Source organism: Calidris pugnax, unplaced genomic scaffold (assembly GCF_001431845.1).
Source record: "Calidris pugnax isolate Ruff unplaced genomic scaffold, ASM143184v1 scaffold1030, whole genome shotgun sequence".
Lineage (NCBI taxonomy): Eukaryota > Metazoa > Chordata > Aves > Charadriiformes > Scolopacidae > Calidris > Calidris pugnax.
The window spans coordinates 923-28852 of NW_015091797.1; the positions used below are offsets into that span (position 1 = coordinate 923).

The window sequence follows — 27930 nt, forward strand, 5'->3', positions numbered from 1 at the left end:
AAGAGATGAATCCCTGGAGAACTGGGACCACCGTTCTCCCGTGTGATAGCGACTGTTCTCCCTGTCTGCTGAAGACAGAGCAAGAAATTTCTGGTCTAATTTGGTGCAGTAATGAAGAAGAGATTCCAGAGGTAATAGGAGACGCTCCCAGGGGTAAGGATAGTTGAGCATTAGAGTAAGTGATGTATTAGAATCTATGTAATCTACGTCACTGGACACCTGGGCAGCAGCTGCAACACACTTGTTGGAGATGGACTAGGTGTGCTCAGTCCTTGAGCAGAGTAGGGTGAGGGATCAACAACCCATCAGGTCACCTGGCATTCCTGAAATGTAATAAGCACAGCTACACATGAAGGATCTGTTTTCCTGTATCTGTTTAACTTGCACAGCACTAAAGCAATGTTATTGCCTAACTTTCTTTTTCAAAATCTTATGCAGACTTCAACGCGATTCATTTTGTGCTTTGGTTGGGCGTTAGTGGAAGCTGTCTTCTGCAATGCAGCATTAACTTTTCCCCTCTTGCAGGAGTTGGTGTTGATGACATGTTCATCCTGATTGCTGCTTGGGAACAAAGTTCAAGAAGAAAAGAGAAATCCGATGTTAGGTCTCGGTTGGCCGAGACTTATGCAGAAGCAGCACTTTCTGTGACCATCACCACTCTCACTGATGTTTTGGCCTTCTTCATTGGCACCTGGACTGCTTTTCCATCCGTGAGATCATTTTGCCTCTATACAGGCACAGCTTTTGTCTTCTGCTATATATATATCCTGACCTTCTTTGGGGGAATTATTGTATTGAATCATAGAAGGGAGCAAGGAAACCGACACTGGCTAACGTGTATGCCTGTGCAGGTAGGTAAAGGTCAGGCTGAGAAGTCCTGCTTGTACAATGCTTGCTGTATCTGCAGCTGTTCTGGGGAGTCATCTTCGTCAGAAAGTGAACATCCAATGAGCACATTCTTTAAAAAGTATTATGGTCCTTTCTTCACAAATACGTGGATCAAGCTACTTGTGGTGTTGCTGTATGGAGCATATTTGGGTGTAAGTATTTATGGATGTACTCAAGTCAGGGAAGGCATCGATCTTCGAAATCTGGCCAGTGATGACTCTTATGTTATTCCATTCTATGATGACAACAACAAATACTTCTCAACGTATGGATTCAGGATCATGGTTGTCGTTACTGAAAGCGTAGATTACTGGAATGAGACTGTTCGTCTTGGCATTGAGAACTGCACACAGAATTTAGAGGCCATTTCCTATGTCGATAAGAACTTCTCGGAGTCATGGCTAAGAGTATACACAAATCTTGCTGAAAGTGGTTTGATAAATATAAGCAATAAGACTCTTTTCATTAATAACTTACCTGTGCTGTTCGAAATTGTTCCCAGTTTTGAGTGGGACATTAACAAGACCCAGGATAAAATAGAAGCTTCGCGTTTCTTCATCCAGACGGTGAACGTGACCTCATCCATTGATGAGAAGAATCTTCTCAATCAGTTAAGAGAGACAGCCAAGCAGTGCAGTATCCCATTAATGGTGTATCACCCAGCATTCATCTACTACGATCAGTTCCTGGTAATAGTGCAGAACACCGTTCAAAACGTCATCATTGCTGCTGGGGCAATGCTCGTCATCTCCCTTTTGCTTATTCCCAACCCTCTGTGTTGCGTGTGGGTGACTTTTGCTATAGCTTCTGTTATAGTTGGTGTTGCTGGTTTCATGACCTTTTGGGACGTCAACCTTGATTCCATATCCATGATCAACCTGGTCATCTGTATAGGGTTTTAACATCAATCTCGATTGCATATCCATGATCAACCTGGTCATCTGTATAGGGTTTTCAGTAGATTTTTCTGCTCATATTTCCTATGCCTTTGTTACGAGTGGAGAATCATCAGCCAATAAAAGGGCAATCGAAGCTCTGTCCATCCTAGGTTACCCAGTGTTACAAGGTGCAGTTTCTACTATATTGGGAGTCTTTGTGCTGGCTTTTGCAAAAACCTACATCTTTAGGACATTTTTCAAGATCTTGTTCCTTGTTATTTTGTTTGGGGGTCTTCATGGTCTTGTTTTTATTCCAGTGTTTTTAACTTTTTTTGGAAACTTTGGCAGATCGCTCCACAGTACCAAATCTAAGAAACTAGAGCTTATGTCTAGAAATTCTAAAGATTGTCTGTGACCAAGTTAAATATGATATATATAGATTAAAATGCAGTGACTTTCTGGGAATATAAGAAATGAAGAAAATGAAGGACAGAAAAATAAATACAACAGGGAAGCAAAACTTACGTAAAGCCAGCCAAGACAAATAACAGAAGAAATGAAAACGTACAGAATGGATTTGCATTGCTCATTTTTGTATGTGCTTAACTAACACTTCAATGTTGTTGAACCTTTTTCTGTGACTTTTTTACTGAATGTATTAAAATTATTATAAACACTGACCACTGCATCAGCTTAAAGAAATTATGTGACCAGTTACTCAATATTGGCTGAACCTGGAATGTGACAAAAGCATTTATCAAAGAACAGTGACACCTTTCTGTCCAAAAAGCTGTTAACAACCAAGTCACCAAAAGAAAGGAAATTACAATCAAACCCCAAAACTTCTCAAAAAAATTTGATTCTGAGCACACCCTCTCAAATTGGAGGGGAAATAAAGTGCCAGAGACCACATGGAGTTTACCTGAAACTTTACTATGAATATATGAATACTACTTTATGTTAGTTGCTCAGATACTGAAGTGATGGATGAAAATAAAACCTTTGGGGAGATGCTCTGAAGAGTAACAACTACAGTCATTATTAAGGCACATCCTATCTCCCTCTGTAAAGCATGAAGCTGATTTTTGGAGGAGTGCTTAATGTGCATAGAAATGCCCTTCAGCTGATGTGTCTTTCCATACCTACTTTTATCCCTAGGTCCTAGAGCAATAGACTTTTTAGCTTTGTGGAGATTAAAACAAAACAACCACCACCACCAATCATACTACCTCCACCCCTCTTCCTACGACAGCCTGAGACTTCTTACATGAAGTTCTTTGCAAAAGGTATCCTAAACTGCCCTGCAAATTTCTGTCTCCAAAGAATATTATGTTTCCTTCTCACACCAGTTTTTCTGTGGAACCTTCCTACCTGGAAAGGTATTCAAATCAAATTTGGGTGTGTTTTTTCATTACTAAGGTTGCTAAATACTCTACCGTGAATGTAGCTCTGTAATAATGGGTAAATGTTTATAAAAAAGTCTCTCAACACTCTGGACTTGAAGAACAAGTTTTGTTCATAGAAGGAGAAGCAGTTCTTGAAATGGTAGTCAAAGACTGTAAAATAGTATCAGTCTTAGAAGAAATCTGCTCCTGAGGTGGAAGTCAAAAGCCAGTGGTACATCAGCCTGTGTGGTACCTCACGGAATCTCAGTATTCCAGCCAGCAGCGTTATCCAGGACAGAGCACTAGCCACAAAGCTAGATCTAAAAAAAACCAAAATGAAACAAACCCCCCAAAAATCCCAACAACGTGCTCCAGAGTCCTCACTTCTCCTGTCTCAGTGCCTCCTGAAGGGCAAAGGAGTCCAGGAAGGCTGGATGTTTTTGAAGAAGCAAGTCTTATATGCACAGGTCATCCCCATGTGCTGAAAAATGAGCCATCAGGACAAAAAGACTGGCCTGTCTGAAGAGAGAGCCATGGTTGCAACTTGGGGAAAAAAGAATTTGTGGTCTTTGGAAGAAAGGGCAGGCCACACATGAGGACTACAAAGATGTTGTGAGGCTGTTTAGGGACAAAATTAGAAGGGCCAAAGCCCAACTAGAACTTAATCTGGCTTCTGATGTTAAGGACAATAAGAAACGTTTCTATAAATACCTTAGCAGTAAAAGGAAGACTAAGGATAATATCCATTCTTTAATAGACAGGGGCAGAAACATAGTGAAAAAGAATGAGGAAAAGGCTGAGGTACTTAATGCCTTCTTTGCCTCGGTCTTTAGTAGTAAGACCAGCTGTTCCCTGAGTACCCAGCTCCCTGAGCTATTGGACAGGGGCAAGGAGCAGAATGAAGCCCCCATAATCCAAAGGGAAATGGTGAGGGACCTTTTACACCACTTAGTCACACCCAAGTCTATGGGGCCAGATGGGGTCCACCCAAGGATACTGAGAGAGTGGGTGGAAGTGCTCACCAAGCCACTTCCCATCGTTTCTGAGCAGTCAGTCCTGGCAAACTGGGGAGGTCCCGGTGACGTAAGTATCACATCACTTAGCAGATGTGACACTCCACCCACAAGAAAGGCCAGAATGAGGATCTGGGGAAGTAGAGACCTGTCAGTCTGACCTTGGTCCCGGTGAAGGTTGTGGAGCAGATTGTTCCGAGTGACATTTCACAGCATGTACAGCACAACCAGGTGATTAGGCCCAGTCAGCATGGGTTATGAAAGGCAAGTCGTGCTCAACTAACTTGATCACCTGTTTCAAAGACACATAGACATGGTGCTGAGGGACACGGTTTAGTGGCGTTGATAGTTGGACTCAATAATCTTAAATGTCCCTTCCAACCTAGACAATTCGATGATTGTTTCAATGTCCATATTTGTACTTTTATTATGGCAAACGATACAGCCATTTCTGCACTGGTGAAGCTGCCAAAGGAGCAGATGATGCATTTACATCACCCAACACCAGAGAAAAGCATCTTAATAAATACTAACGAGAGGGAAGGGGCATCATGCTCCTGGAAAAAGAATGGATATCCACTTCTGAGGGAAGCAGAGCAAGCGGCCTACTTAGTGAGTACTCTCACCCTTACCCTCTTCTTTGGCCGTGTTTTAGAAGCAAAAATAGCTCTCCTCGCTTCTAGGAAACATATCTGAGATCAAGAGAGCACACAGATACCAGTGGTGTAATTCTCTATTTTCACAGCCAATTTAAGGGATCCAGATTAAAAAAAAAATAAATAAATCATTCTGACATTTCAGCTGATACAACTCATGACACAGTACTAGCCAGCCAGAAAAAACAGGCCACATCTTTCACTACAAGTTTGTTTTCTTTTTATTAAGCTTAGATGGCAGAATTCTGGCATAAGTCAGCCTTGGGAGTGCAGGAAATTCAGAATCAAGCCTTAGGCTGCACTTCTTATTTTATGTGCCAGCGTGCTTATGATGGGCTATTTAGAAATCAAACAGTTCATCAAAGCACCTCGCTCTGCCCTGTTTTCAATGTCAGACTGGGTACTGAAAGGGAACCCAGGTTATTCTCACCATCTGACTGACATTTGGAAGTTGCCTTTGTGGTCTCCTACCTGGCCAGTGATTTTGTGAGGAGAAATTTCGGCTCCTGGATGTACCTGAGAACACCAGAGGTCACACCCAGTGCCTAAATAGGCCAAGTTTCTTTGAAACCCCACAGAAACTGTTCCTAGATGATTGAGTGCATTGCAATGGCAAACTCTCCAGTAACACCTCTGCTGGCAAGGTGGCCAGAAAGCAGAGATACCTTTTACACTTGATGGGTAATCTCTAACAGTCTTCTTACATGGCCCAATGAGATAATCACTTTCCTGAGACTGTGCTCATTTCTTTGCATAAAGCAAGAAGCTTTTGAATGAATAAGATAAGACCTTAAGGACTTACCTGCCAAAGCAGATCATTCAATAACGAATTTAGTGACTTCAAAAGTGAAAAGTTATTTTTGCTTTTGTTTCTAAATGCAGACTCACATTATTATTTAGAGGGAAAAGCTTCCATCCAAGTCCCACTACTGAAGCAGTAATTGAAAAAAAAAGGCCAGAATTTCTAGGAAGAACATTCCCTGCAAATCTAATTAGAGAGAGTGCAATTTTGCCATCATTCTTAAATTTATTTACAAGTTTAAATGTTTTATACACCTCAATTTACATTGTAGGGAACTTGGTATTACATTTTATAACAATTTACAGTGAATAAAAAGAAAACCAATATGCATAATTAAAATTAACCTTTATTACTCCAAAACAAGATGCCAAGTATGCAGTATATATCTGTTTCTGTTGGCATATTTCTAAAATACATGTACAACTGTAACTAGTCAGCCTAGACATTTGGTATATCAGTTGATAACATTTGGAAGTTCTCCCACACTGCACTGGGATGTCACTATAGTAAGCTGACAAAAATAGGCAAATAGAAAATTATCCTGGTTTTGAAAGAAAAAAATATGCATGTGCTTTTACTAAAAAACTAGGTTATAATCAAGCATTACACTCAGAAAGTTCTAAAATACTATGTTGCCTTCTAGTTTCAAGTGTAGCTACCAATTTCCATTCACATGGAAACTACTACTTTGATGTCCAAGTATGGTAACCTTCAACATTAATATGCTAATAAACTTCTGTTGCAGAGAGGGCCTTTATAGTCCCAAAAGTCTGCAATTAATTGTGCAGAAAGATTATGATCAAGATGCAGTATTCCTAAAAACCAGTTCCATGAGATCAGAAGAACATTGGCATATAATTGCTAGCAATCACTTCCATTTGATTCTGTGTTTCTGCTTTTGTTTTCAAAACTGGTTTCATTATCTTAGAATTTCCAGAGGTTTCTGTAAGGCCTGAAAGAAAAGGTTTTATTTCCCTATTTCTACTGTTGAACAGAACTGGGAATGTTATTTGAAACAACACATGCTTCAAACATTTTCTGAATTACTCTTTAGTGAGCTGTATTACCATCTTTGAAGAAATTACCTGTTGGATTATCAAACACCCATACATAGTATTAGTAGAAACTAGTTCTGTAGGATCTCCAGCAGTGTAAAAGCACTGTCAAAGCACTGTTATCCAGCTACTGCAGTAATGAAAAAAAAAAATTATCTAAGAATCTTGTCAGCAGCACATCAGAGGTCACAGGTATTTCTCTTATTCCTGCCACGTTTCTGCCCAAAACATGGTCCAAAGAGGCTTAGACGTGGTAAGCCTGTTGGTTTTGCATTAAAGTTTCTCTCCCAGCCATACATGTGTGTATTTTAACCCCAAGAACACTGAAAAGGCAATCGCTAATGTTTTTTTCTAACATGGAGCTCCCACAAGTTCCTTGAACAGAGATGCACTGTGTAGCCGCTTCGTTCTTAAGAGATGTTTTCTTACATTTTTACCTAAGAATTCTTGTTTAAAAAGTGATCTCTAGTCTCAAACAGAGTATGAGCGTGAGTTAGAATACATACTACTGTTTTACAAATCGATCTGTCACTATCCATGAAACATTCCATAGCACGTATTGTGGGGTATCACTTCAAACGCACACGCAGCAGGATGACCCAGGAAGCTATGCCAAAACACACCAGGATGTCTGCATGTTTTTCTTCTCAGCTTCAACACCTTTGACTAAACCAAAATGCTGAATTCAACCCTGAGATTTATCCTTCTGAACAACTTCTTGTGTGAAGAGCGTAGGGAGCAGAGGATGAGGAACTTGCTTTATTTTGTTGTGTCTCATCAGAATAAGACACACAAATAGAGGAGTAACAGAAGCCCACAAGAGACAGGATTAATATTAAAGTGTCACTAATGCCATACACACATCAGGAAGGGAAAAAAAGGCTATGCTGCGTAAGACTACTGCATTGCTAGATGTACATTCTTCAAATGATCAGTTGCTGTAACCCAGAAGTTATCATCTCACTTCTAGCTTTTTTCCCTCCAGAACAATTTGGATTTCTTTGGCATCCAAAGTCTCATATTTCAATAAAGCTTCTGCTAAATTCTTGTGTTCTTTTGCATGAGTCTTCAGGATGTTCTTTGCTCGCTCATAGGAGTCCTAATATTAAAAAAAAAAAAGTGGAAGATTTTAATACTTTGAAACAAAACAACAGCAAGATTCCACTTAAAAAAAGTTTCAGGTAAATACAGCTTGAAACACCCAAAGTTGTGCCTTACATTTCATAGCTAGCACAGCTCCTGTCTCACAAAGATTTAAAATCTAGCTGGCATAATTAATAAACAAACAACAAACCACCAAACTTTATGCCAGCTTTGCATTTTGCAAAGTAGTATTAAAATTAAAATCCAGAGACAAACCTTCGGATTTTTACGTGACTTAGAAGAGACTTACTACATTTGAAAAGTTGCTGATTAAATTAATATTTGATCTTACATTAATAAGCATTCAAGGAATGTTCCTCAAAGACTGAAGTTTTTAAAAACTTATAAAAATCCCAAAGCTTTATGCACTTTTAGAAAGCTGACCAGTTGTTCCGAGTAGATACACGCTGCCAGCATTACCAGCTTCAACTTTAACTTTTAGTTCTATGTAGATAGCTCTTATGTGACCAAGTCAGTTCAAAAACAACTACAGCAGAAGTGTTAACCATTTAAAATGTTAGGATATAAATAATTCTCCTGCCTGTACCAAACAAGTTCAGAACAGTGATCTGGAAGTTCCGTGATTATTGAATGTTACAAATTTCATTAAGCATCTGATACTGATCACTGTGAGGAACAGGACACTCAGATCTGATACAGCCATCCCTGTGATTCCACACAAAATCATTTAGCTGCAAGTCATGAAGTGTGGGACTAACACAAAACATTCCCATCCGTTCTACAACAATTTATAGCCATACTTTTTCTCCTATGAATTGAACAGGCAAAATACAAATCCTGACCTAACACCACCAACTTGTTTCTCACTACTTGCACGTGACAATCACCACAAAGTTGTGATATGCAGAGACTCCAAACTGCAGCTGCATTAAATACTTGGGAATACTTGCACCCACCTGTGTATTTTCCCCAGTATACGTTACCAAACTGAATAATCAAGTAAGCTGATGCTCAACTCATCTCAAAATAAATGTATCAGAGCAGAGGGGGAGCGAATCTTACCCGTAGAAGTGTTCTTACTTCCTGTTCAATCGCCGACTGGGTTTCAGGGCTAACCTTCCCCGTGTCAGTATAGGTCATGACACCAAGCTAAACAACAAAAATATATCTTTTTCTTGCCACTTTTGCAGTAATACACATAAAACACAGTAACAGCTTCCTCACCTATTGCTTCCACGTGCAAACAAATAAACACACTAATCAAATGCTTGCTGAAATGCTTGCAACAGAAGCAAAACAAGAAGCCTATGCATCAACAATTTAGTCACCGCAGAGTTCTATTTCAACAGGCCACAGTACTGTTTCCTGATGAAGCATTTTCTTATTAAAAAAAAACCCTGAAATTCCTAGACTGCTAACACTTGATGGAGCAATAAAGATGACTAAAGAAGTTTCTAAGTCTAGAATACTAAATGTTGTCACCCCTCCTCCCCAAAACACCAAGATAATCCTCACTTCCAAAATGTTTGGTTTTATTATAAACATTTTCTGCAGACATTAGTAACTTAAGGTAATTTTGAGGTGAAGATCTTTCAAGTTAATTTTTAAACTGTCAAATATATTGTTTTTTTCACTTGAGTTTTCTATAGCAGGGCCAGTCATAAGGATTACCTTCTTTTTTTGCCAGAACTACGTAGCCTCAGTGATCACTGACAGCCAAATAGGCATGTAGTTACAGAACAGAACATTTTATTTGTGCCATATAAATACTTAATAAATACTACCTTCTCGCTCATTCCAAATCTCGTCACCATCAGCTTTGCAATTTTAGTAGCATTGTCAAAATCACTGGAAGCACCTAGATAGCCAAAAGATTTACATTGGTTATTGAAACCAAGTTAAACATGCCAGTCTGCAGGCTCTGATCAAAAGCTCTTTTAACTACCAGTCATCTGACCTGTTGTGATGTGGTCACTTCCAAATATGAGCTCTTCAGCTACTCTTCCTCCCATACAGACATCCATCTGTGCAAGCAACTGGGATCTGGTTTCACTCCATCTGTCATTTTCTGGGAGCAAGGATACCTGTAAGATACGGAACTGTGGTCAGGTAACAATAAACAGAAAAAATACTGAAATAACCTGAAAAATATTCCTGATTATATTTTTCTTGCTTTTATGCAACAATTGGAAAGCTCTGGTCCTCCTCCTAATCTACACACTCACCAGGTTTGCGTGGAGGTGCTTCCCTCCAGGCTGAAATTGCCTCTCTACAGGCCATGAACATCACAAAGTTAAACAGCTTAAACCTATCACCAGAAGAAACAGAAATATCTCCTTATTCCCTATACCTGAACTGAGCACAAATCAACTTGTCTGGAGGACTCAGGTCAATGATTTTCTTTAACTGAACGCATTAACTCGCGTAGAGTTCAACAGAAACAGACATAACAAATATTTTTCTGTTCAAATGCTTGGCAGCTGAAGGCAGAATAGAAAAAAATAGGGTAGAAGTATGCTAGAAAGAAGGTAGAGAACCACTTAGGCTTAGAAAGAGCCACACAGAATAAAGAGCAACTTGATCAAGGATGCTCGTGTTAGAAGTAGAGTTGAGCAGTGTTTCTAAAGGACTTTCCAGTCCTTTAGACATTCTTCAAAGTTTTGCTGTTGGGTGCTACTTTAACTGCAGCAGAATCACACTAACTTTTCTCTCCCCGTATACATGGACTATTACACTGGGAAATGCTGCTTTACTTCAAAATGAGAACAGACACCTTTCTATCACACGGAAAAGACAGCCAGTGATTTTTCCAAAAGATTGCTCGTAACTGAGTATTTTAACACATTACAATATGCATTAACATAACTACAACAAATAGCATTGTTGGCTAATTCCTCAAAATGCTAAACCAACATAAAAGTCTGGGAATACTCACGTGTCCAAGTGTTGTTCCTCGTGTCATGATGGTGGCTTTGTTGATGGGCATGGCATCCTTAGTGTAATACGCAATGATGGCGTGTCCGGATTCATGGTAAGCGGTGATGGTTTTGTTCTTCTCATCAATTTCTACACTTCTACGCTCGGGTCCTTAAATGAAGGAACATTAACATTTTTGTACAGCCGACTACCAGAATCCACAGATTACACATACTCAGAGCACAAAATAGCTGAGGAAAAGTATGCAAGCAAAACTAACCAATACTCATTAAGGGCAAAATGTTTACAGGTAGTATTTTAATGTCTAGAGTGGACCTTGATATACTCTACAGACAAATTGCTTTTAAAGAAATAGATGTAATATGCAGTCTAAGTATCTGAGAAAATTTCTTTTCTTCTCTCAAGTATGAACAGACCAGATTTTTAGTGTATGTCTCAGATGTTTAAGTTTTGTGTTATCACACGACAAGTTAGTTAAACAGAAGTTCAGCTTTCTGGTCACTTATTCTCTCCTTTCCTTTAGGGAAAGAGTAAGACATCAAGCCTGTGTCTTCCTCTAGGCTCAAATGCAACATGCAGTGCTTCTGATGTAAAAGCAGCATCAAGTCTTAAAGAACGTATGCCATTCTAGATTTTACATACTACTCTCTGATCGCAGAAGGTTCTATTCAGAATATACTAACAGAGAACTTGTTTAAAAAAGACCCCAAAAACAACAGCATAAAAACTGCTCTTTCTCTATAGAAGTCTTAATAATGAAAAAAAATCAAGAAACAAGAAATCTCAAAAAATACCCCTTGTGTATTGTAAGATATACATATCTACTGTATAAAATCCTACCCATTAGAATTTTGTCCTTGGAGAATTCTAGTTCTTTCATGGTTACCATATCTTTTCCATCAACAGCTGCCTTTAAGGCAGCTTGATTTACAAGATTCTCAAGTTCTGCTCCAGAAAATCCTACTGTGCCTCGGGCAATTATTTCTGGATCAACAGCTGTGGGGAAAAAAAAAAACTTGTCATTAGGGTCCATATTGCTCCTGAAAAAGCTTGTATCATGAAGAAATACCAAGAAATGATCACATTATAAGCAAGCATCACGTTCTATTAAAAATAATGCATTAAACAAAACATTTAACAAAACAAGCCTAATTCTTAAGACACTGAACTGCTGGGGACTAGAAAGAAACCCTGACCTCACAAAGTTGTTGTAAGACTACATACTAGACAATCTGAGACATGATAAACCACAATTGCTGATGGAATAAAGGACTATTACACGAGTGGGCTGATCCAGTATAAAAATTGTTACATAAAAAGATATTAAAGGATTTACTTACATGGATCATACTTTATTTTATTAAGGTACCACTTCAGAATTTCTGTACGACCTCTTACATCAGGCTTCGGAACAGTAACTTGCATATCAAAGCGACCAGGGCGTATTAAAGCACTAAGGGAAAAGACAATTTAATATATTGACTTAAAAAAATGCTGCAGTAAACTGTTACTAACAAATATAAGGAACAAAAATCCATCTGATATTTCTAAAGACATCTAGATAGACTACATCTATTGCAAAGAATTCAGTTTTCTTATCTGTTTGTAAAAAGACGGATGAAAGATGTTTAGTTACCAACCCATTTTAAAGGGTTTATTTTTTGCATTTGAAAATTTTGCATTGCAAACAGGGGATGCAGCTAGTTCAATTTAAGTGAAAAAACTTCCAGAAATTTTAGATGCTTAGAAGCATGTTACTTATTTCTCCATATTTAACTCAACAACCTTCTAAATGCCAAGAACTGGTCAATAAACATCCTTTTTAAGGAGGAAATACCCCAGCTATAACACTCAGTACTTGAAGCTACAACACTTAATGCTTATCACAAGCAACTTTGGTTTTTTGTTTGTTTTTTAATACGTGCTCTGTAGAAATGATCAATACATTATTATACTCACTTATCTAATGCTTCAGGGAAGTTTGTTGCACCAATAATAACAACACCTTCATTAGGTTTAAACCTGTATAGAAAAAAAAAGGTAATAACATTGGCGGTTTTCTTTTGGAGACAGGATTTGCACCTTTTTTTTGTCAATAACTACTTCTACTTCTTATTTCAGATGAGCTCAACTGGCCAGTCAAAAACACACTGTCAAACCACAACATGCGATCCAAGAATGAACCTTAAACCCAGCAACTGGTTAAAAACATGCCCTGATTCTCAGAGTTGAATTTCTTCCTTTAGATATATAGGCAGTCTAAAAAAATGGAGAAATTATTTAAAGTAATTGTTGCTATTGTATTACTACCACTTAGAAGCTTCTATATTCTTTACAGTGAGGCTACTGTTGGCAATACTAGAAAGTGGTCAGAAGAGCATCTTAAATTGATATCCTTAAAAGCATTGCAAAAAAAACCAAACCACCATACGAAAAACATCAAAGCTGTCAAGGAAGAAAAATTCACCCAAGTATTCAAAACACCAGTCAGTCAAGCGCCTTCTATAGCCTAAGAATCCATATATTTACCCATCCATTTCAGCAAGCAGTTGATTAATGGTCTGTCTTGAATAGGGATGCATTGGAGATTCGATTCTCTTCCCACCAACAGAGTCCAACTCATCAATAAATATAACGCATGGTGCATTTGCTTTTGCTTCCCCTGACAAGAAAAATAACAGGACATTTCAACTACACAAAAGAACAGGCAGTGTATCATGTCATTTAGGATTATACCATTTCTATTACTCTTCGATTATAAAGTGTTCTAGTAAACATCACCAGAATTGTCTTGATTTTAGTCTAAAAAAAATGAAATGTATTTTTGAAATGAAGTGACACAAAGAGAAGCAAGGTTCTTCATCTCCACATCAGCTTATTCTTATCATGCTACAAGAAATAATTAGTAAAACAGATTAAGAAATTAATTGTATTTTGTATCAATTCCCTACAGAAGTTTATTTCATAGACTTAGGAAGAAAACATTGATCCATTAGATAAAAATAATAATAAACGTGACGTGTCTAATAACTAAGATTTTAATAGAACCTGTTTGTTACTTTACAATGAAGGCCTCACCCTCAAGTTTACAGGTATTAAACCTACAAAATAAAAATGCAGTAATAAACTTTAAGATCATCAACTGGTATATGTGGACCAGGATGCAACTCATCTCACCCAGCTGGACGTATCTGTAAAATTGACAGTAATCTAAACTTCTGCAGTCAACAGAAAGAAATGCATGTTTTAAGGTACAACACATGTAACATTTTACATCCCTTCCATGTGAAGCAAGTCACATCTCTTCTACAAATGCAAGCTACTTTCTACATTGTATATGTCTGGCACTATCATTCTTCCATTTAAAGAGACAAGTTGAATGCCCCTCTCCCCAATAATATTTATCTGCATACTTAAAATAGAAAGCCTCTTGTGTAAAAGTTATCAACCTAAACATTAACTTTTAAAGTTTCATTATAATGCTGTTTATTCTGGGCACGAGGAAGGAAATCTCAGCTTGGTGATATTTCATTTTATGGGATCACTGTGATCCCATAAAGCTGTAATTCAGATAAAGAAAAAAGACAATATAAAATATGAGGGGAGTAATTGAGAAGGCTAGGACTACTTTTTATCTTAAGTTTACAATTTAATTAAAATTTACAATAATTTACATATGACTGTTAAGTAAATTACAACTTAAAATAGCCTATTTAGTTTACAGGACATTACCTTTCTAATTAAATTACTTCTATTCTCTCTAGGAGCGTTGTAACATCAGTTATAATTTTTGCTACAATTTCATCTGACAACTAACAAGATTCTAGTTAATGGATACTCCCAATTCTGAGATTTACCTACACAATTAAGGTTTTATTTATTAGTCTCATACACTACTACTTCCCAGTAACCAGAACTGTACCTAATCAAACCTCGTAAACAACAAGTCTTGCATATTAAAAGATTTCAAACCCACAGACATTGAACTTACTGAACAGGCTTCGGATGCGACTGGCTCCTACACCAACAAACATCTCATCAAACTCAGATCCAGACGCGTAATAAAACGGAACATCAGCTTCACCAGCTACAGCCCGTGCGAGAAGGGTTTTGCCAGTACCAGGTGGTCCAACTAACAGAATACCTAAAAAGATAAACATAAAAAACCCCCCACCAAATTCACAATCTTATTATACCAGTGCTGTTTCTTCTATGCATTAGAAGAAATACTTTCCATTTGGCTTCAAAAAGCCATGAATATCCCATTTGAGATAACTGCTTACTACTTGCTGTCTGAGGAAGCTTCCTATACCAGATCGAGATACACTCTGATCCATATTGAAACAACAACAAAGACTTGTAAGACTATCAAATAAAAACAGAAGCCTGAAGTATTCTACAAAGTTACTGCAAAGTTTAGCAGCTGAATCCCTAACAGTGTCTTCTTCAAGCTGACATCTTCCTAGCCATTTCCAAGTGGAACCTTTTTTTTTTTTTTTAAAATTAAATCACTCCAAGTAACTGACTCCAAACAGTATAGGGCATTAACAGGAAACAGATTTATCCGGTTTACGTATTTCAGATTTGCTTAGCCTTCTACTATGATCAAGCTTAATCATCCTTTTAAATGAAAACATTTGTTTCTGTACTCTCTAAAGCAGTCAGCGAGCACTAAAAGTCCTGACAGAAGAAATACAGGCCTTCTAACAATTCAGTTACGTAAAAGCCCTGCCTTTCAAGATAAAGGACTACTGTATATTAGTTTACTAACTGAAGAAGGCACAGTAGGTTTTGTCTAACCCCAAGATATTCATTTGCAATACAGGGTTTTCTTGGACTTTTTTCATTATCATAGATTTGTAGACTGGTTTGGGTGTGATGGAACCTTCAAAGGTCACCTAGTCCAACCCCCCTGCAATGAGCGGGGACATCTTCAACTCAGAACCCCATCCAACCTGACCCTGAATGTTTCCAGGGATGGAGCATCTACCACCTCTCTGGGCAACCTGTTCCACCTGCATTATAAAACAATTTCTTCCTTCTATCTAGTCTGAATCTACCCTCTTTTAGTTTAAACCTATTACACCCCTTGTCCTATCGCAACAGGCCCTGCTAAAAGGTTTGTCCCCATCTTTCTTATAAGCCCCCTTTCAGTACTGAAAGGCTGCAATAAGGTCTAAACTTACATTGTGTATCTCAGATGATAAGAGATACAACAGAGTTGAGAATTTTTGTCACAGGAAGATACTAACTTTTTTTTTTAAAGTTAACATCATAGAGACAGCTGTAGGAGGGGGAAAAATATACACCTAAAAACCTCTGGGCTACATAAAGTTCTACTCAAAGAGGCATTAACACCACTTATGCATATCTTTAGCAATAATTTTTTTTTTTTTTTACTGTGTTATGTTCAGTGACAAGTAAGAAGAATTTTTGTAGTTCAGTGCATCATCTTTGAAAGGTTCACTTGGGACTTCAAAGAATTATCTATCCTTCACCCTGTAAGGAAGGCTGCTAACCATGAGAAACAGGTTTGATTTTTGAAAGGCTTTTTGCTGGAATCTACAATCTGCTGCTTTGCACTGTCACAGCTTATTACCCCTCATGTTTCTATCGAACTCCTACCACATGAAAGATAGAATCAGCAAAGATGCCTGGATGTATCTGAATATCTCAGATACCTCCAATTCTCTATGGGGGCAGGCAGGAACGACCAATTTCTACATATGGGGAACTGAAGGTAAGACAGGAAACACAACAGAACTACCTTAACCTCTGCTCCCCTGCCCCTAAGTACTTCATTTAAGAGTATCCTTTAATAAAGAAGCTTCTTAATAAAGAAGTCTTTGAAGATTCATCTGTGCCTCAAATATTTTAAACAGGGAAATGCACTACCTATGTCTAACATTATTTCATTATTTTTCCCAAATACAACAGTAGTATTTAGGCCCATTTTAGTTAAATACTTTTTTTAAAGGAAAAAGTATTTACAAGCTAGGCTGTAAATTAGTTATGCAGTATAGAACAAAGCTACAAAGAGAGCGATGGCTACACATGATTTTCACTTCTGCTGAGTAATAATTCTTACCTTTTGGAAGTTTGCCTCCTAATACAGTAAATTTATGTGGATTTTTCAGGAATTCCACAACTTCTTGCAATTCCTGTTTAGCTTCTTCAACCTACACATTAAAAACACACCACAAAATATAACTAAGCATTTATAAAATTTTGCATCTTTTTTTTAAGTGAATTTGTATTAGAGACTTAGACAAATCTAAGATTCCAATTTTGTATTGATCAAAAACAGAACAAAGAGGAGAATTTCTGTGGATATCAAGTGTCCACAAGTTTAATTCAACCTATTTCCTGGAACTGTTCAATGGAATTTGTAAACACTGAAATACTGAAGGAATAACCAAACAGGTCAAGACTAGATCTGACCTACAAGACAAATATAGAATCAAAAATTCTACATTGTGATATCAGTCTAATTAGTTAGAGATTATTTATCTATTTGTCCAAGGTGCAGGAGAGTAGGAGGTCCTCATTTTGCCACTGACAGCAAAGAATAGCTGAATAGAAAGATCAAAAAGCTATCCCATCAGCAGCGACATGTCTGCTTCTTTCTGGGAATCTCTATCTCCTGTCCTCATATCAGCTATTCGAAAGAGGTGGTACCAAGAGAGAAATGATCAAATGGCATTACCATCTTCTTGTATTGGTCAACTTCTACCAAAAAAAAAAAAAAAAATAGATTCATATGGTACTTATGGCCTGCCTTCTGCTATTCTAGCCTGTAAAAATGTGATTCTACAAGTCAAGAGTGCACTTTTACAAGGTACTAAATGCCACAAAGGTGTAAAAAAAGAACAAGGGTGGTTAAAACCCTCCTTGGAGTGGTCAATACATTGAAGGCTTTGGTTCTTATAAAGAAATTTCTTCAAGAGAGTTAAGACATTCTTCAGGCTCATAACGATTAGTTAAGCAAGAACTCATACACACTTCACTTTTGAACTTACCCCTTTAACATGCTCGAAGGTGACATTTTTCAACTGGATTGGATCAACTGCTGCATCAAAGATACTCGATGTTCGAAAGCGTACTAATAGCAAACAGCAGATGATGAACAACAAATTTACATATGAAGTCATTTCATTCCAAGACTGAACTTTGCACCTGAATGCGTACCTTTATGCCACTAACTTTACATATGCCCTTTTAAAAGGCATGTTTCCATTTACAAGTGTCCAGCAAGAATAAAATTAATTAGAAAAAATATTTAAGATATTTGCAGTAAATTCAGTGATGTGCTTTTAGTCATTTGAAGCACAGAAAGCCCTGCACCCAAAACCAGTACATAAAGCCAGAAGCTGTTCTTCAGAGTTTCTGTGCACACCCTTTCTTGAGGCCCAGGTGACAACTTAGCATGAAACTGAAATTCTGCATTTACATTAGCTCAGACTTTGATCATTCTGCTATTCCTAACAGGTTTCTCGAAATGACAATTTGGCCATGCCGGCACCTAGCTGCTATAAACTAGCCTGTGATTACAAATAAAAATCAAACCATTTTGCTTACTGCTGACCTAGAAAATGCATCATCTAAATTCAAAGACAAATACATAATTGGTGAATAATCTGACTACTTCTCTGCTTGGTTCCATGTAATTTTTTCACCAGAAGAATTAAAACAATTATACTAACAGACAACTTTTTGTATCTATAGACATTTTGTCACACTATTGTCTGAAAGGCTGTAGCCAAAAGCAGGAAATACTTCTTGTCTTTCATTAGTACATTGAAATATTATCCTAAACCAATCATAATGTCAAAACACAATTAATTTGTGCTAAACTTGAAGGAAGAAACAACACAAGTGAAACAGTGGGGAAAAAAGAAGGTAACTAACCAGCATCAGAAAAGGAGCCTTTTCCAGGTAAAAATGACGAATATATGGCAAGATAAAAACAAAGAACAAAGAGAAAGAAAGAAAGCAAACGTGATCTTCTTAAGGAATCTGTAAAAGAAAACAAAAAGAGATTTAAAATAGGCTGAAATAAACCACTTTCTGAATACAAAGACAAGATACATGAACTAAAACAACTTACCAAGTGTTTTTTGCAGGAATACCTGTGCTTTCAAAAAGCCTTCTGCAAAGCCAGTTTTAAAAGCATCCTGATGTGCCTCTGGGATGTTTTTTGTTTTCATTAGTGTATCTAAGTTTTCAACATCAATTCTTCGCTTTCTCAGGATAAAGCCCTAAAATATTTTCCACAGTAGCATTAGTATACACTAAGTTTTGATACACAGTTAAGTTACTACCTGGCTACTAGCATGGGTGAGGGATTAAAAAAAAAAAATTTAAAAAGCATATAATTCAAGTGCTATGGGCTTAGTTAGATGAGACAGGGCAGTAGCTGGAGTGTGGAATAACAATGGCTCCAAGCAGGGGCACCCTGATCTTTGCTGAATGAGACACGTTCAGAGCCCAGACTCCAGTCCAAACAGAAAATGCACTCTAAGGCAGATTTGTACAGAGCTAGCTTTGTACACTGGATTCAGTGGGAGTTATTAGCTTAAGTTTTTTGCTTCATAAAATCAATTTAAATTATTACCAAATGTGAAATACCTTCCTAAACATAGTTTTGATACAGCTCAATCTTTTGATGGAGCATGATGCATCTCATACACCCTACCAAATTTAAGAGCAGCAGATGGAGCTAGCTTTGGCTTATCTTCATCCATGGTATACCTAGTCCACAGATGAAATAAACTACATATGCCTAGAAGTAGGGGAGAGTTCAAAGCTAATTTACACACACAGTAAGATCAAATACTTCAATTAGTCTGCCTTCTGTACAACCAATTAGAAGCAAAGAGTACCTAGGTTAACTCCGTTCTGTTAAGTGCTTGGCTACTCCAAGCCTAGCTAGTTATCTGTGGAATTAAAAGAATGTGGGTTTGTAACCCATAAATACACAGAGTTTAAAATTTTTGTATCTTAAAAACATACTAGCAGCAAGTAAGTTCATTCTTAAAGCATCAATCACACACTGAACTGCTTAAAAAAAATATACATTCATATATGTTAAACTAGCTGTATTTCTGTTGCAAACAAATACTTAATTTGAGTCCAAGCTATTTTTAACAAAACCATAAAAACAGAATACAAAGTATTTTATTTCTAGAGTTTAAAACTCTGGAACTAGCATCCTAAAAAAATTTTAAAAAATCTTTATATTGATGATATATGAAGCAAATCTGTGTACTAGTAAGTAAAACAGTAGGTTTTCATTAGCTCAAGTTTTGAATTAAGACATGTTTTCATACTAGTGAAACAAAACACCCATGGTAAATTGTTAAGGTTCATTCAAGAGAAATAGATGGTCTGAATAAGCCCCAAACAACTTCATAATGCTAATCATATTTACCTTCAAAAGTGAAGAAAGAGAACTTCTTGTTTCTGGGAATTGTTCAGATGTTGACTGCAGACGTCTTGCTCTTGATCTCAAAGTCTTAAAGGACCGTGACTGTATGTAAACTTAAAATAGTAATAATAAAGTTAAAAAACTATCCATTAATACCACTAAAAAAAAAAGGCCTAAGAGATTTCAGAAACTATTACATGAAAGACTATCATATGACTGAATATAATCTTCCCAAAACATCCACAGTGAACTGCAAGCAGCAACCTGTTTAAGATGACCGACCAAATAAGTAAAAACCAGACTACTGTATGAAAGACACTTCTAATAGTAATAAACTGGATAAATAAACCAATAGATTTCAGTACTGTAAATGGCTAGTTAGGTGGTCATGAACCACATTTATGATCTAAACTTGCAAGCACACCGCTTACTGTTTTGCAAGGTATTTTCCCCATAAAACTTTTTGTTAAAATAATCAGGAGTAGCTGTTGTGAATGACAAGTAATTGGCCAACCCCATCAACCCCTCAGGGAACAGAAGAGACATACAGCCCAATTAAATCCAGGCAGGCTGATAAACATGAAACATTCAGAAGCTAATCCAGGAGGATGAGAAGGAAGGTTCCTGCTCTAAGGTAAGCTTTGTCTAAAAGCTCAGCTGACAAGGTGCCCTGGAGAGATCTGGAATGGCTTAGGTGTGCTATTAACTTTGAGACTGACAGAAGAAATGAGACCATCTAAACACAGTGAGCTTATAGCACCATATGTCATCCTCTATCACATCAGAAACCCGGGGATAGAGACTTTTATCACATAAATCAGAAAAGTCAATAATATTTATCATCTTTCACTGCTATGTTTTAAAATAATCACCAGTACCAGTCAATTATATAGTTTTAATTAAGCCTTCTGTTATCACAGAAAAGCACCAGATAAAAGGAACTTCCAGAGGTGATCTAGTCAAACCGATCAGGTAGCTCTGGACCTCCTCCAGCTCAGTTTTGAAAGTCTCCAAGTCTCAAACTGGAGGAGAGTAGATATAGATTAGATAAATTTCAGAGTGCTGAGACAGTTGCCCAGAGAAATTGTGGGGGCCCCACCCCTGAAGGTGTTCAAGGCCAGGCTGGATGGGGCTTTGAGCAACCTGGTCTGGTGGGATGTCCCTTCTGATGGCAGGGAGACTGGAACTGAATGATCTTTAAGGTCCCTTCCAACCTAAACCGTTCTACTATTAAGATAACACAACCTCTCCAGACAATCCGTTTCAGACTGTGGCCATTCTCACTGCAAAAATTTTCCAACAGGAGTTTCTTTTGATTTTACTCGTCAATTGTTGCATCTTCTGTAAGGTGTGCAAGAGAAGGGTAACTAATATGACTCCAACAGCAATTAGATCACTCCTTGCCTTCTCTTCTGCTGCCTTTAAAACCCCTGATCCTTCAGCTTCCCCCACACATTAAATGCTTGAATATCTGCACCCTGCCTTGTGGCCCATCACTGAGCTATCTCTATTTAGTCAGCATCTCTCTCTCAGCAATGGGACACAAAACCAGAGACAGTATCCCAATGCAGCATCAGTAGACCTGAACAGAGGACAATACCTGAACTCCCTAAGCTCCTGGTTATGTTCTTGCTAATGCAACCCACTGTACATCCAGGAGTAGTTTAAACCAGACACCAAACACCTTAGAAAGTTCATTGGGATGAATATCAGATTCAACGTATTTACCGATTCAAATGCAGTCAGCTCATCCATCTCCTTTTAAGACTACAATCTACAAATACTGACATCTTTGAATAAGATTCTACAGTTACACCCTGTTTGCTAACTTAATTCTGGAAGCATACTACTCAAATGCAAAAATAACTATGATTTCAAGTGTTAGTATCAATGTAAAATTCCTCCTGGAAATGTACTGTTATTTCCTGATTGAATCTCTAAAGCAAAAATAAAAATACTTTCCCATAATAAAAAGATACTATAGAGATTAGTTAGTTGTTTTATACCTGGCCAACACCGAACATCTGAACAGAAACTTTGGAGGGGATTAGGATGCTGTCTGTACAAACAAGATGAGCGTAAAACACTGAACACATCCACAAAGCCTGTAAAAAGATACAATAAAGTGTAAATACACCTTATATTAAATGGCAACTAAATATTACTTTGCACATAGCTTGTTTTTTCTTTCTTAAATATTAATTCTATTTTACTATGGTCCTTCAGGAATCTGTAATTAAACAAATTAACCACTACCAGTACATAGATAGTGAACTTACTTGCATTAACTTATGTCAGGCATTTTGCAGTATACCAGGATTTTTTCTAAATAGAATTTCCAAAAAAACATTAGTACCCAGAATCTTGCATATGAAGCTGTATCTGGGAGGGACCTCTCTGCACATCTGTACAGAGATGAATAAATGTATCTAGACTGGACAGGGACTTTCATGAAGCTGAAAGACCACTATTCAAATAATCATTTCTTTTCAAAGGCTTCAGACAACAGACTGCTCACGGGCATTTTAAAACAGACTGTATAACATGATGAAAATATTTTAAACTATACTAAGTCTCTGTAATTGTACAGTCTTCGTGCAATACAGAAACAATAATAAATAAAGAGCATCACGGTGAAAAAGTTATTAGCAGATACTATTTCAAGCACAGGATAGACTGCAAGATGAGAGGACTGTCATTTATCTGTTGTTTAGTTACCAAAAGCTCAAAGAGCTCATCCTCATTTACTGGGTAAGAATTACTTAAGAAACATCAGAGACCTGCAGAGGGAGGAGGGAAAAAAACTGAGGCAAGCCTACGTGTGCTCTCTTCCATAATAATTCAGAAGCTAATGTAATCACAAAAAGAGTGGGGTTTTTTTGTTTATTTTACATATTCTGAGGAAGTTATTACACCAGTTAGATACATCTAGGAAAGCAAAAAAGAACTCTCAATCTTCCTATTATTTTTTTTTTAATTGTAGTAACAGCAGACAAGCTAACAACTAAAATACTGAGCAACTACGGAAAGGAGAAAAAAGGATTAAATGTTAATTCTACAATGCTGGATATTCCACAATCTTCTACAATACTGCATACTGGATAATCTAATACAACATAATTACGAACACATTAGTTTAAAAAAAACATAAATACTCTTCTCACTTTATGCACAACATACACATATCAATAGTTATCGATAGCACGCAGTGTCACCTACACCAGAAGTATTTCTTGAAGATTTAGGATCTCCCTTGTCTCTGGCAGTTTTCCACCTATAACTTTGCCTTTTCAGCTGTGACTGAAACAACCAGTCTGGTGAGCATTCATGTCCATCTATCAAAGCTTTGAAGCATTTGCAACTTCCCTCTTCACATTCACGAAACTGCCTCTGGGCTAATTTTTTTTATATCCCACACATTCAATTTAATACTTTAATAGTAGCCCTGAGATACTATTCTTATGATCCTTCTCCCAACTGCAATACTATATAGGCAGCATCTCAAATGTCAGCTATGTTACATTTGCAGATTAGCAAAATCTAATTTCTTCTATTTGGTGAGACAAACTGGTGGAAAAAAATTGTATTTTTATTCAGGCTCATTCTTAAGAGACAATGAACTTGTCCTACAGCTGAGTTCAGACAAGTTTAATAGCAGCCAACTTCAAATCCAAATTTGAAGAAATCCCAAAATCTGTGTTGAGTTTTCTAAAATTCCCAAGATTCAAAAGCACCATTTCAGAGGCAATACGTATACAACTAAAAATACACTAATATTCTTTTTCTTAAAGATTTTTTTAAAAACTATGAGTTACCTACAGCACAAGAGATTAAACTAAAGAATAACTGTGCTCACTTTTACAATATAAGTCTTATAAATTCTCACAAACACTACTCTGAAACATACCATACTTATTTTCGAAGAAGGACTCAGCAGAGACGTACGATGTATGCCACTGTGAAGAGACTTTGTTTTCTGCACAGTAGCCAGGAAGCAACCTGTTCACCAATTCTTTGAAGTGGTTAGCTTTCAAATCAGACAGTCCCAGATCTCTTAGATTAAGTACAGACTGCAAAACAGAAATAAACATTCACAGTTTACTTAAGATTACCTTAAGGGGAAAAAAAAAAAATCAAGAATTTTGGTACAATACAGCACATATGTTTCACAGTTCAGACTGAAATTTCTAAATGAAGAAGGAATGAAAGGACATGATTAAAGAAAAAATATTTGCTACTGTCAATGCAGAATAACTTTTCCATTTGCGTACATTGATATTTTCATTGTCACAGTACATTTATGACAAGTATATTTTCTTCAACTCAGTCTTTTTAAAACCCTCCTGCTCCCTGATTGAAGCAGGCACAGAAGAAAATGCAGTTTTTCAACACTTTCTACTCTTCACAATAGAGCAAACAGAGAGTGTGAGGGGAAGGATGTACGGCAACATCCACCCATGATATTTCACCCAAATGAGCAAACAGCAAAATCCCCCTTGGGATTTCTTAAATAAACATAGTTCTAAAGGCTAGGGTAGATTACTTCTGGTCCACTTATACTCAAAATAAGTACAAATACATTTTTAAACATAATCTGACTTTTACACATGGTTTAAAGCAGTGGATCAAGCCTTCCTACTTCAGCTTAATAATTGTCTGGAAAATTTCTGAAATAGGGATGGGGAAGGAAGAGGTTAAAAGAAACAAATTTTTAAAAGTAGTATTTTCTGTGACCCTGTAGAAGGCTTCACTACTTCCAAATACTGTTTTAACTTCACAGCAGAGAGGCTTCAAGTTTCAAATAATGATTTTTGTACCAACAGACTGAAGTTCTCTTAAAAAGTTACACTCTACATGTTAACATTGTTTCATTTCGTCACATTACATTATTTTATAAAACAAGTCAAATATTCACTTAAAATGATACTATTTGGATTCATTTCATTTAAAAACAAGTTACCACTTTTTACAAAGTTTTTCAGTACCTCACTCTTCTGAGGATCATGCTCCGGGGAGGCGTCTCTCTGGACAGGTTGTACAGATGCTGTGCTGGCGGTAGTAGTGGAGCTTTTTGGTGAATGAAAGGCATTGATAAGGTGACTCAGAGGAACAGTAGCCTGGAAAAAAAAAATCAGGAAACTATTTGAACTTGTTTAAACTATTTAAACATCACTCCATTCCAAACCTTGACTTATAATTGCATATCTTGTACACTGCCTTTTAACTGAGGACTTCATAGTAAAGCACATGAACTTAGGTTCTTCAACACCACAGTGTTAGATAAAAGTTTAAGTATGCATGATGGATTAGAAACTCACCAGGTCCGGAAGAGGGGAAAAAAAATAAAAAGAGGCTACATTTCCTGCTTTTCAAACATAAGCATGGTTTAAAGAAAATAATCACCTGATTTGCAAAGACAGAAGTAGGTAGAGATTATTAACACTTAGGAGATGTAAACTGCCTTCAGTTTGCACTTAAGACAATGTTTAATTACAAAAAAAAAATAGACAACTTATACATTTTTCTCAGCTGAAACAGCAGGGGGAAAAAATGCTACTACACTTAACACTTCCTTCAGAGTATTTTTTCAATGTTTTTCCTTTTTTTTTTTTTAATGTATGACTTGTTTGCTGTGTTAGATATGTGCTGTTGCAACCAGATGCAACCAATCATCCTGAGCCTGTTTTGGTGTTCACCAAGGCAAAACCAAGATCACCATTCTGACAAGACTTCACAGCCACAGAAGAGAAATAACATTCTTTAAACAACATAAACAGAAAAAGAATGGTGAGTCTACTCCATCTATTCAGTGGCAGGTCTGAACTTCAGGCCTTAATATGCAATATTATGGCATAGTAAATTCTTGATTATCCCTGGACAGTTACTCAGGCAACAGATCTCATCAAGCTGGAAAGTTCAGTGACTGCTTTTGAATAGCACTGAATCATAAGGATTTATCAGCATCTTATTAATTCAGAGATCCCTGTTCTTAAGTACAACTGACTCCTGTATTATTTTCCAAATATTTTCCAAACAACACCTATTTTCATCTACAAAGTAATGCTTTCCTAACATGAAATATCTGTATTTTTTCCTGCATTACACAAGTTATTCCCAAATTTTTTTTCTTTGTTTTCTTCCTTGGGATCCCACTTTAGCAGCATACCTAAGTACCAAACTAACCTAAAGAAAGCATATGCATCTATCACAGTCAATTCTGCAGTTTGGCAGCACCCAAGTCAGCTCAGTTACACCACCTCGTGAATCAGTATAAAAGCCTGGATGCAACACATATCAGGACTCCTCCTCTAACAGTAATATATGGTACAAATAATTCCAACACTTCCAGAACACCTCAGTCTCATTACACATCACTAGGGAAGAGAGCTGGGGTGCAGCTCCTGCTGCTGAACAATACCTGACTGCAATTCCTGATTAGTCCTCTGCCTATGAATATCCTTCCACAAGAACTTCCACCTCTGCGTTGACTAGACAGAAGATCAAGAGAGATAATGCTGTGAGACATGAAAACTGCCTCTGAACTAATTGTCCAAAGTTATAATTAAACTCTGAGAAAGAAGTCTGTGGTAAAACCATAAAGGCTCCTGAGGTCAAAGCTGCCATCCCAACCGCTAACCAAGCTTTCCTCCTCCTGCATCTCTCACTCTGGAAAGGTGGGATGACACGTTCCTAAAAACAGCATCACAAGTTCAGGCATTTCACTACACTAACAAAAGCAATTAACACATTCTCCACATCTGGGAAGAACAATCAAATCCCACTGAGGGATAAGACTATCCCATACTAATCCCCCAGAAACGAGGTGTGGGGGACGCTTGGGGGGGGTGGACACACAGAAAACATAAAAATAAAACCAATAGTTCACAATAAAATCCGTAAAACCCACTAGCCCCGTCCTACTGGCTGTCTAATAAAAGATGCCTTCCTAATTGCAGCCAAACTGTTCTACAGAACAAATAATTGAGGGACGTTTCCTCCACTAGCTTTATAACTTCTAAGTCATTTCTTTCCGGTTTTCACAATAAGCCGTGACAATTAACAGCAGTTCAACTTTAGCTGTAATAACACACCCTCTCTCCTTGCTTCCACTTTAAAAACAGTTACTAAAAAGCGCCATCTCCAGGTTACTTCTGGATTTCAGGTTTTATAAGCTTTTACTTTCTCCTCCGCTCCGTTTGCGCACATTTTCCCCAGGCAGAAGCCCAGTGGCCGCTGCAGCCCCCCCCCTCCGCCTCCAGCCCCTCTCCCCCGGGACCCCCGGTGCCCCCAGCCGGCCGCCGCCCGCACCTCGATACCTCACGCCCGCCCGACACTCGCCAAGGCCCCGAAAACGTGGCAGCCGGGATCTCGGCTCCTCCCGCCGAGGCCCACACCGCCCCGGCCTCCCCGGTGCCTCTGCCCGGCCCCACTGACTCTACCCGCATACGGAACGGACCCCCCGACTGGAGAGGGGGCCCCCCGAGCGCGGCCCACCGCCGATCTCGGCACCCCCCTCACCTGAGGCTGCACGGTAGAGAAGGAAAACATCCTCCCGGCGGGGACGACGGCGGCGGCGGCGACCACAGGCGCCTCTTCCGCTCGCCCGCCCAGACGCAGGAGCCGTGCCCGCCTGTCAGCCTGAGCCGCTCGGTCGCTGTGGCAGCCGCCGCCGCCACCAGCGGGAGGGCCCCACGGCTCCGCTCGTCGGGAAAATGGCCGCGCCCCGCCACCGGCAGTGACCGGGCCGGAGGCTCTCCCGGAAGCGGCCGGAGATGGTAGAGCTTC

At 38.1% G+C, this 27930-nt stretch overlaps 2 protein-coding genes across 2 annotated transcripts; one reads left to right on the plus strand and one right to left on the minus strand.

The window, feature by feature from the left end:
- Positions 1–525: 525 nt before the first annotated feature.
- Positions 526–2425, plus strand: PTCHD3 (patched domain containing 3; the record flags this gene model as incomplete). The annotated part of the gene is made up of 2 exons (XM_014962043.1): positions 526–1769; positions 1825–2425. Coding segments are annotated over 2 exons (1601 nt in total), but the record flags the coding sequence as incomplete, so codon positions are not given.
- Positions 2426–7490: 5065 nt separating this feature from the next.
- YME1L1 (YME1 like 1 ATPase) lies at positions 7491–27895 on the minus strand. The gene is made up of 19 exons (XM_014962064.1): positions 27664–27895; positions 25131–25262; positions 24053–24215; positions 22152–22250; positions 20149–20258; positions 18826–18976; positions 18627–18734; positions 17738–17820; positions 16807–16897; positions 14710–14862; positions 13248–13380; positions 12678–12740; positions 12059–12171; positions 11559–11714; positions 10717–10868; positions 9739–9865; positions 9566–9639; positions 8844–8930; positions 7491–7776 (listed from the first exon to the last, which is right to left on the minus strand). The coding sequence occupies exons 1-19, from the start codon at positions 27691–27693 to the stop codon at positions 7633–7635; spliced, it is 2169 nt and encodes a 722-aa protein (XP_014817550.1). The 5' UTR covers positions 27694–27895; the 3' UTR covers positions 7491–7632.
- Positions 27896–27930: the final 35 nt, after the last annotated feature.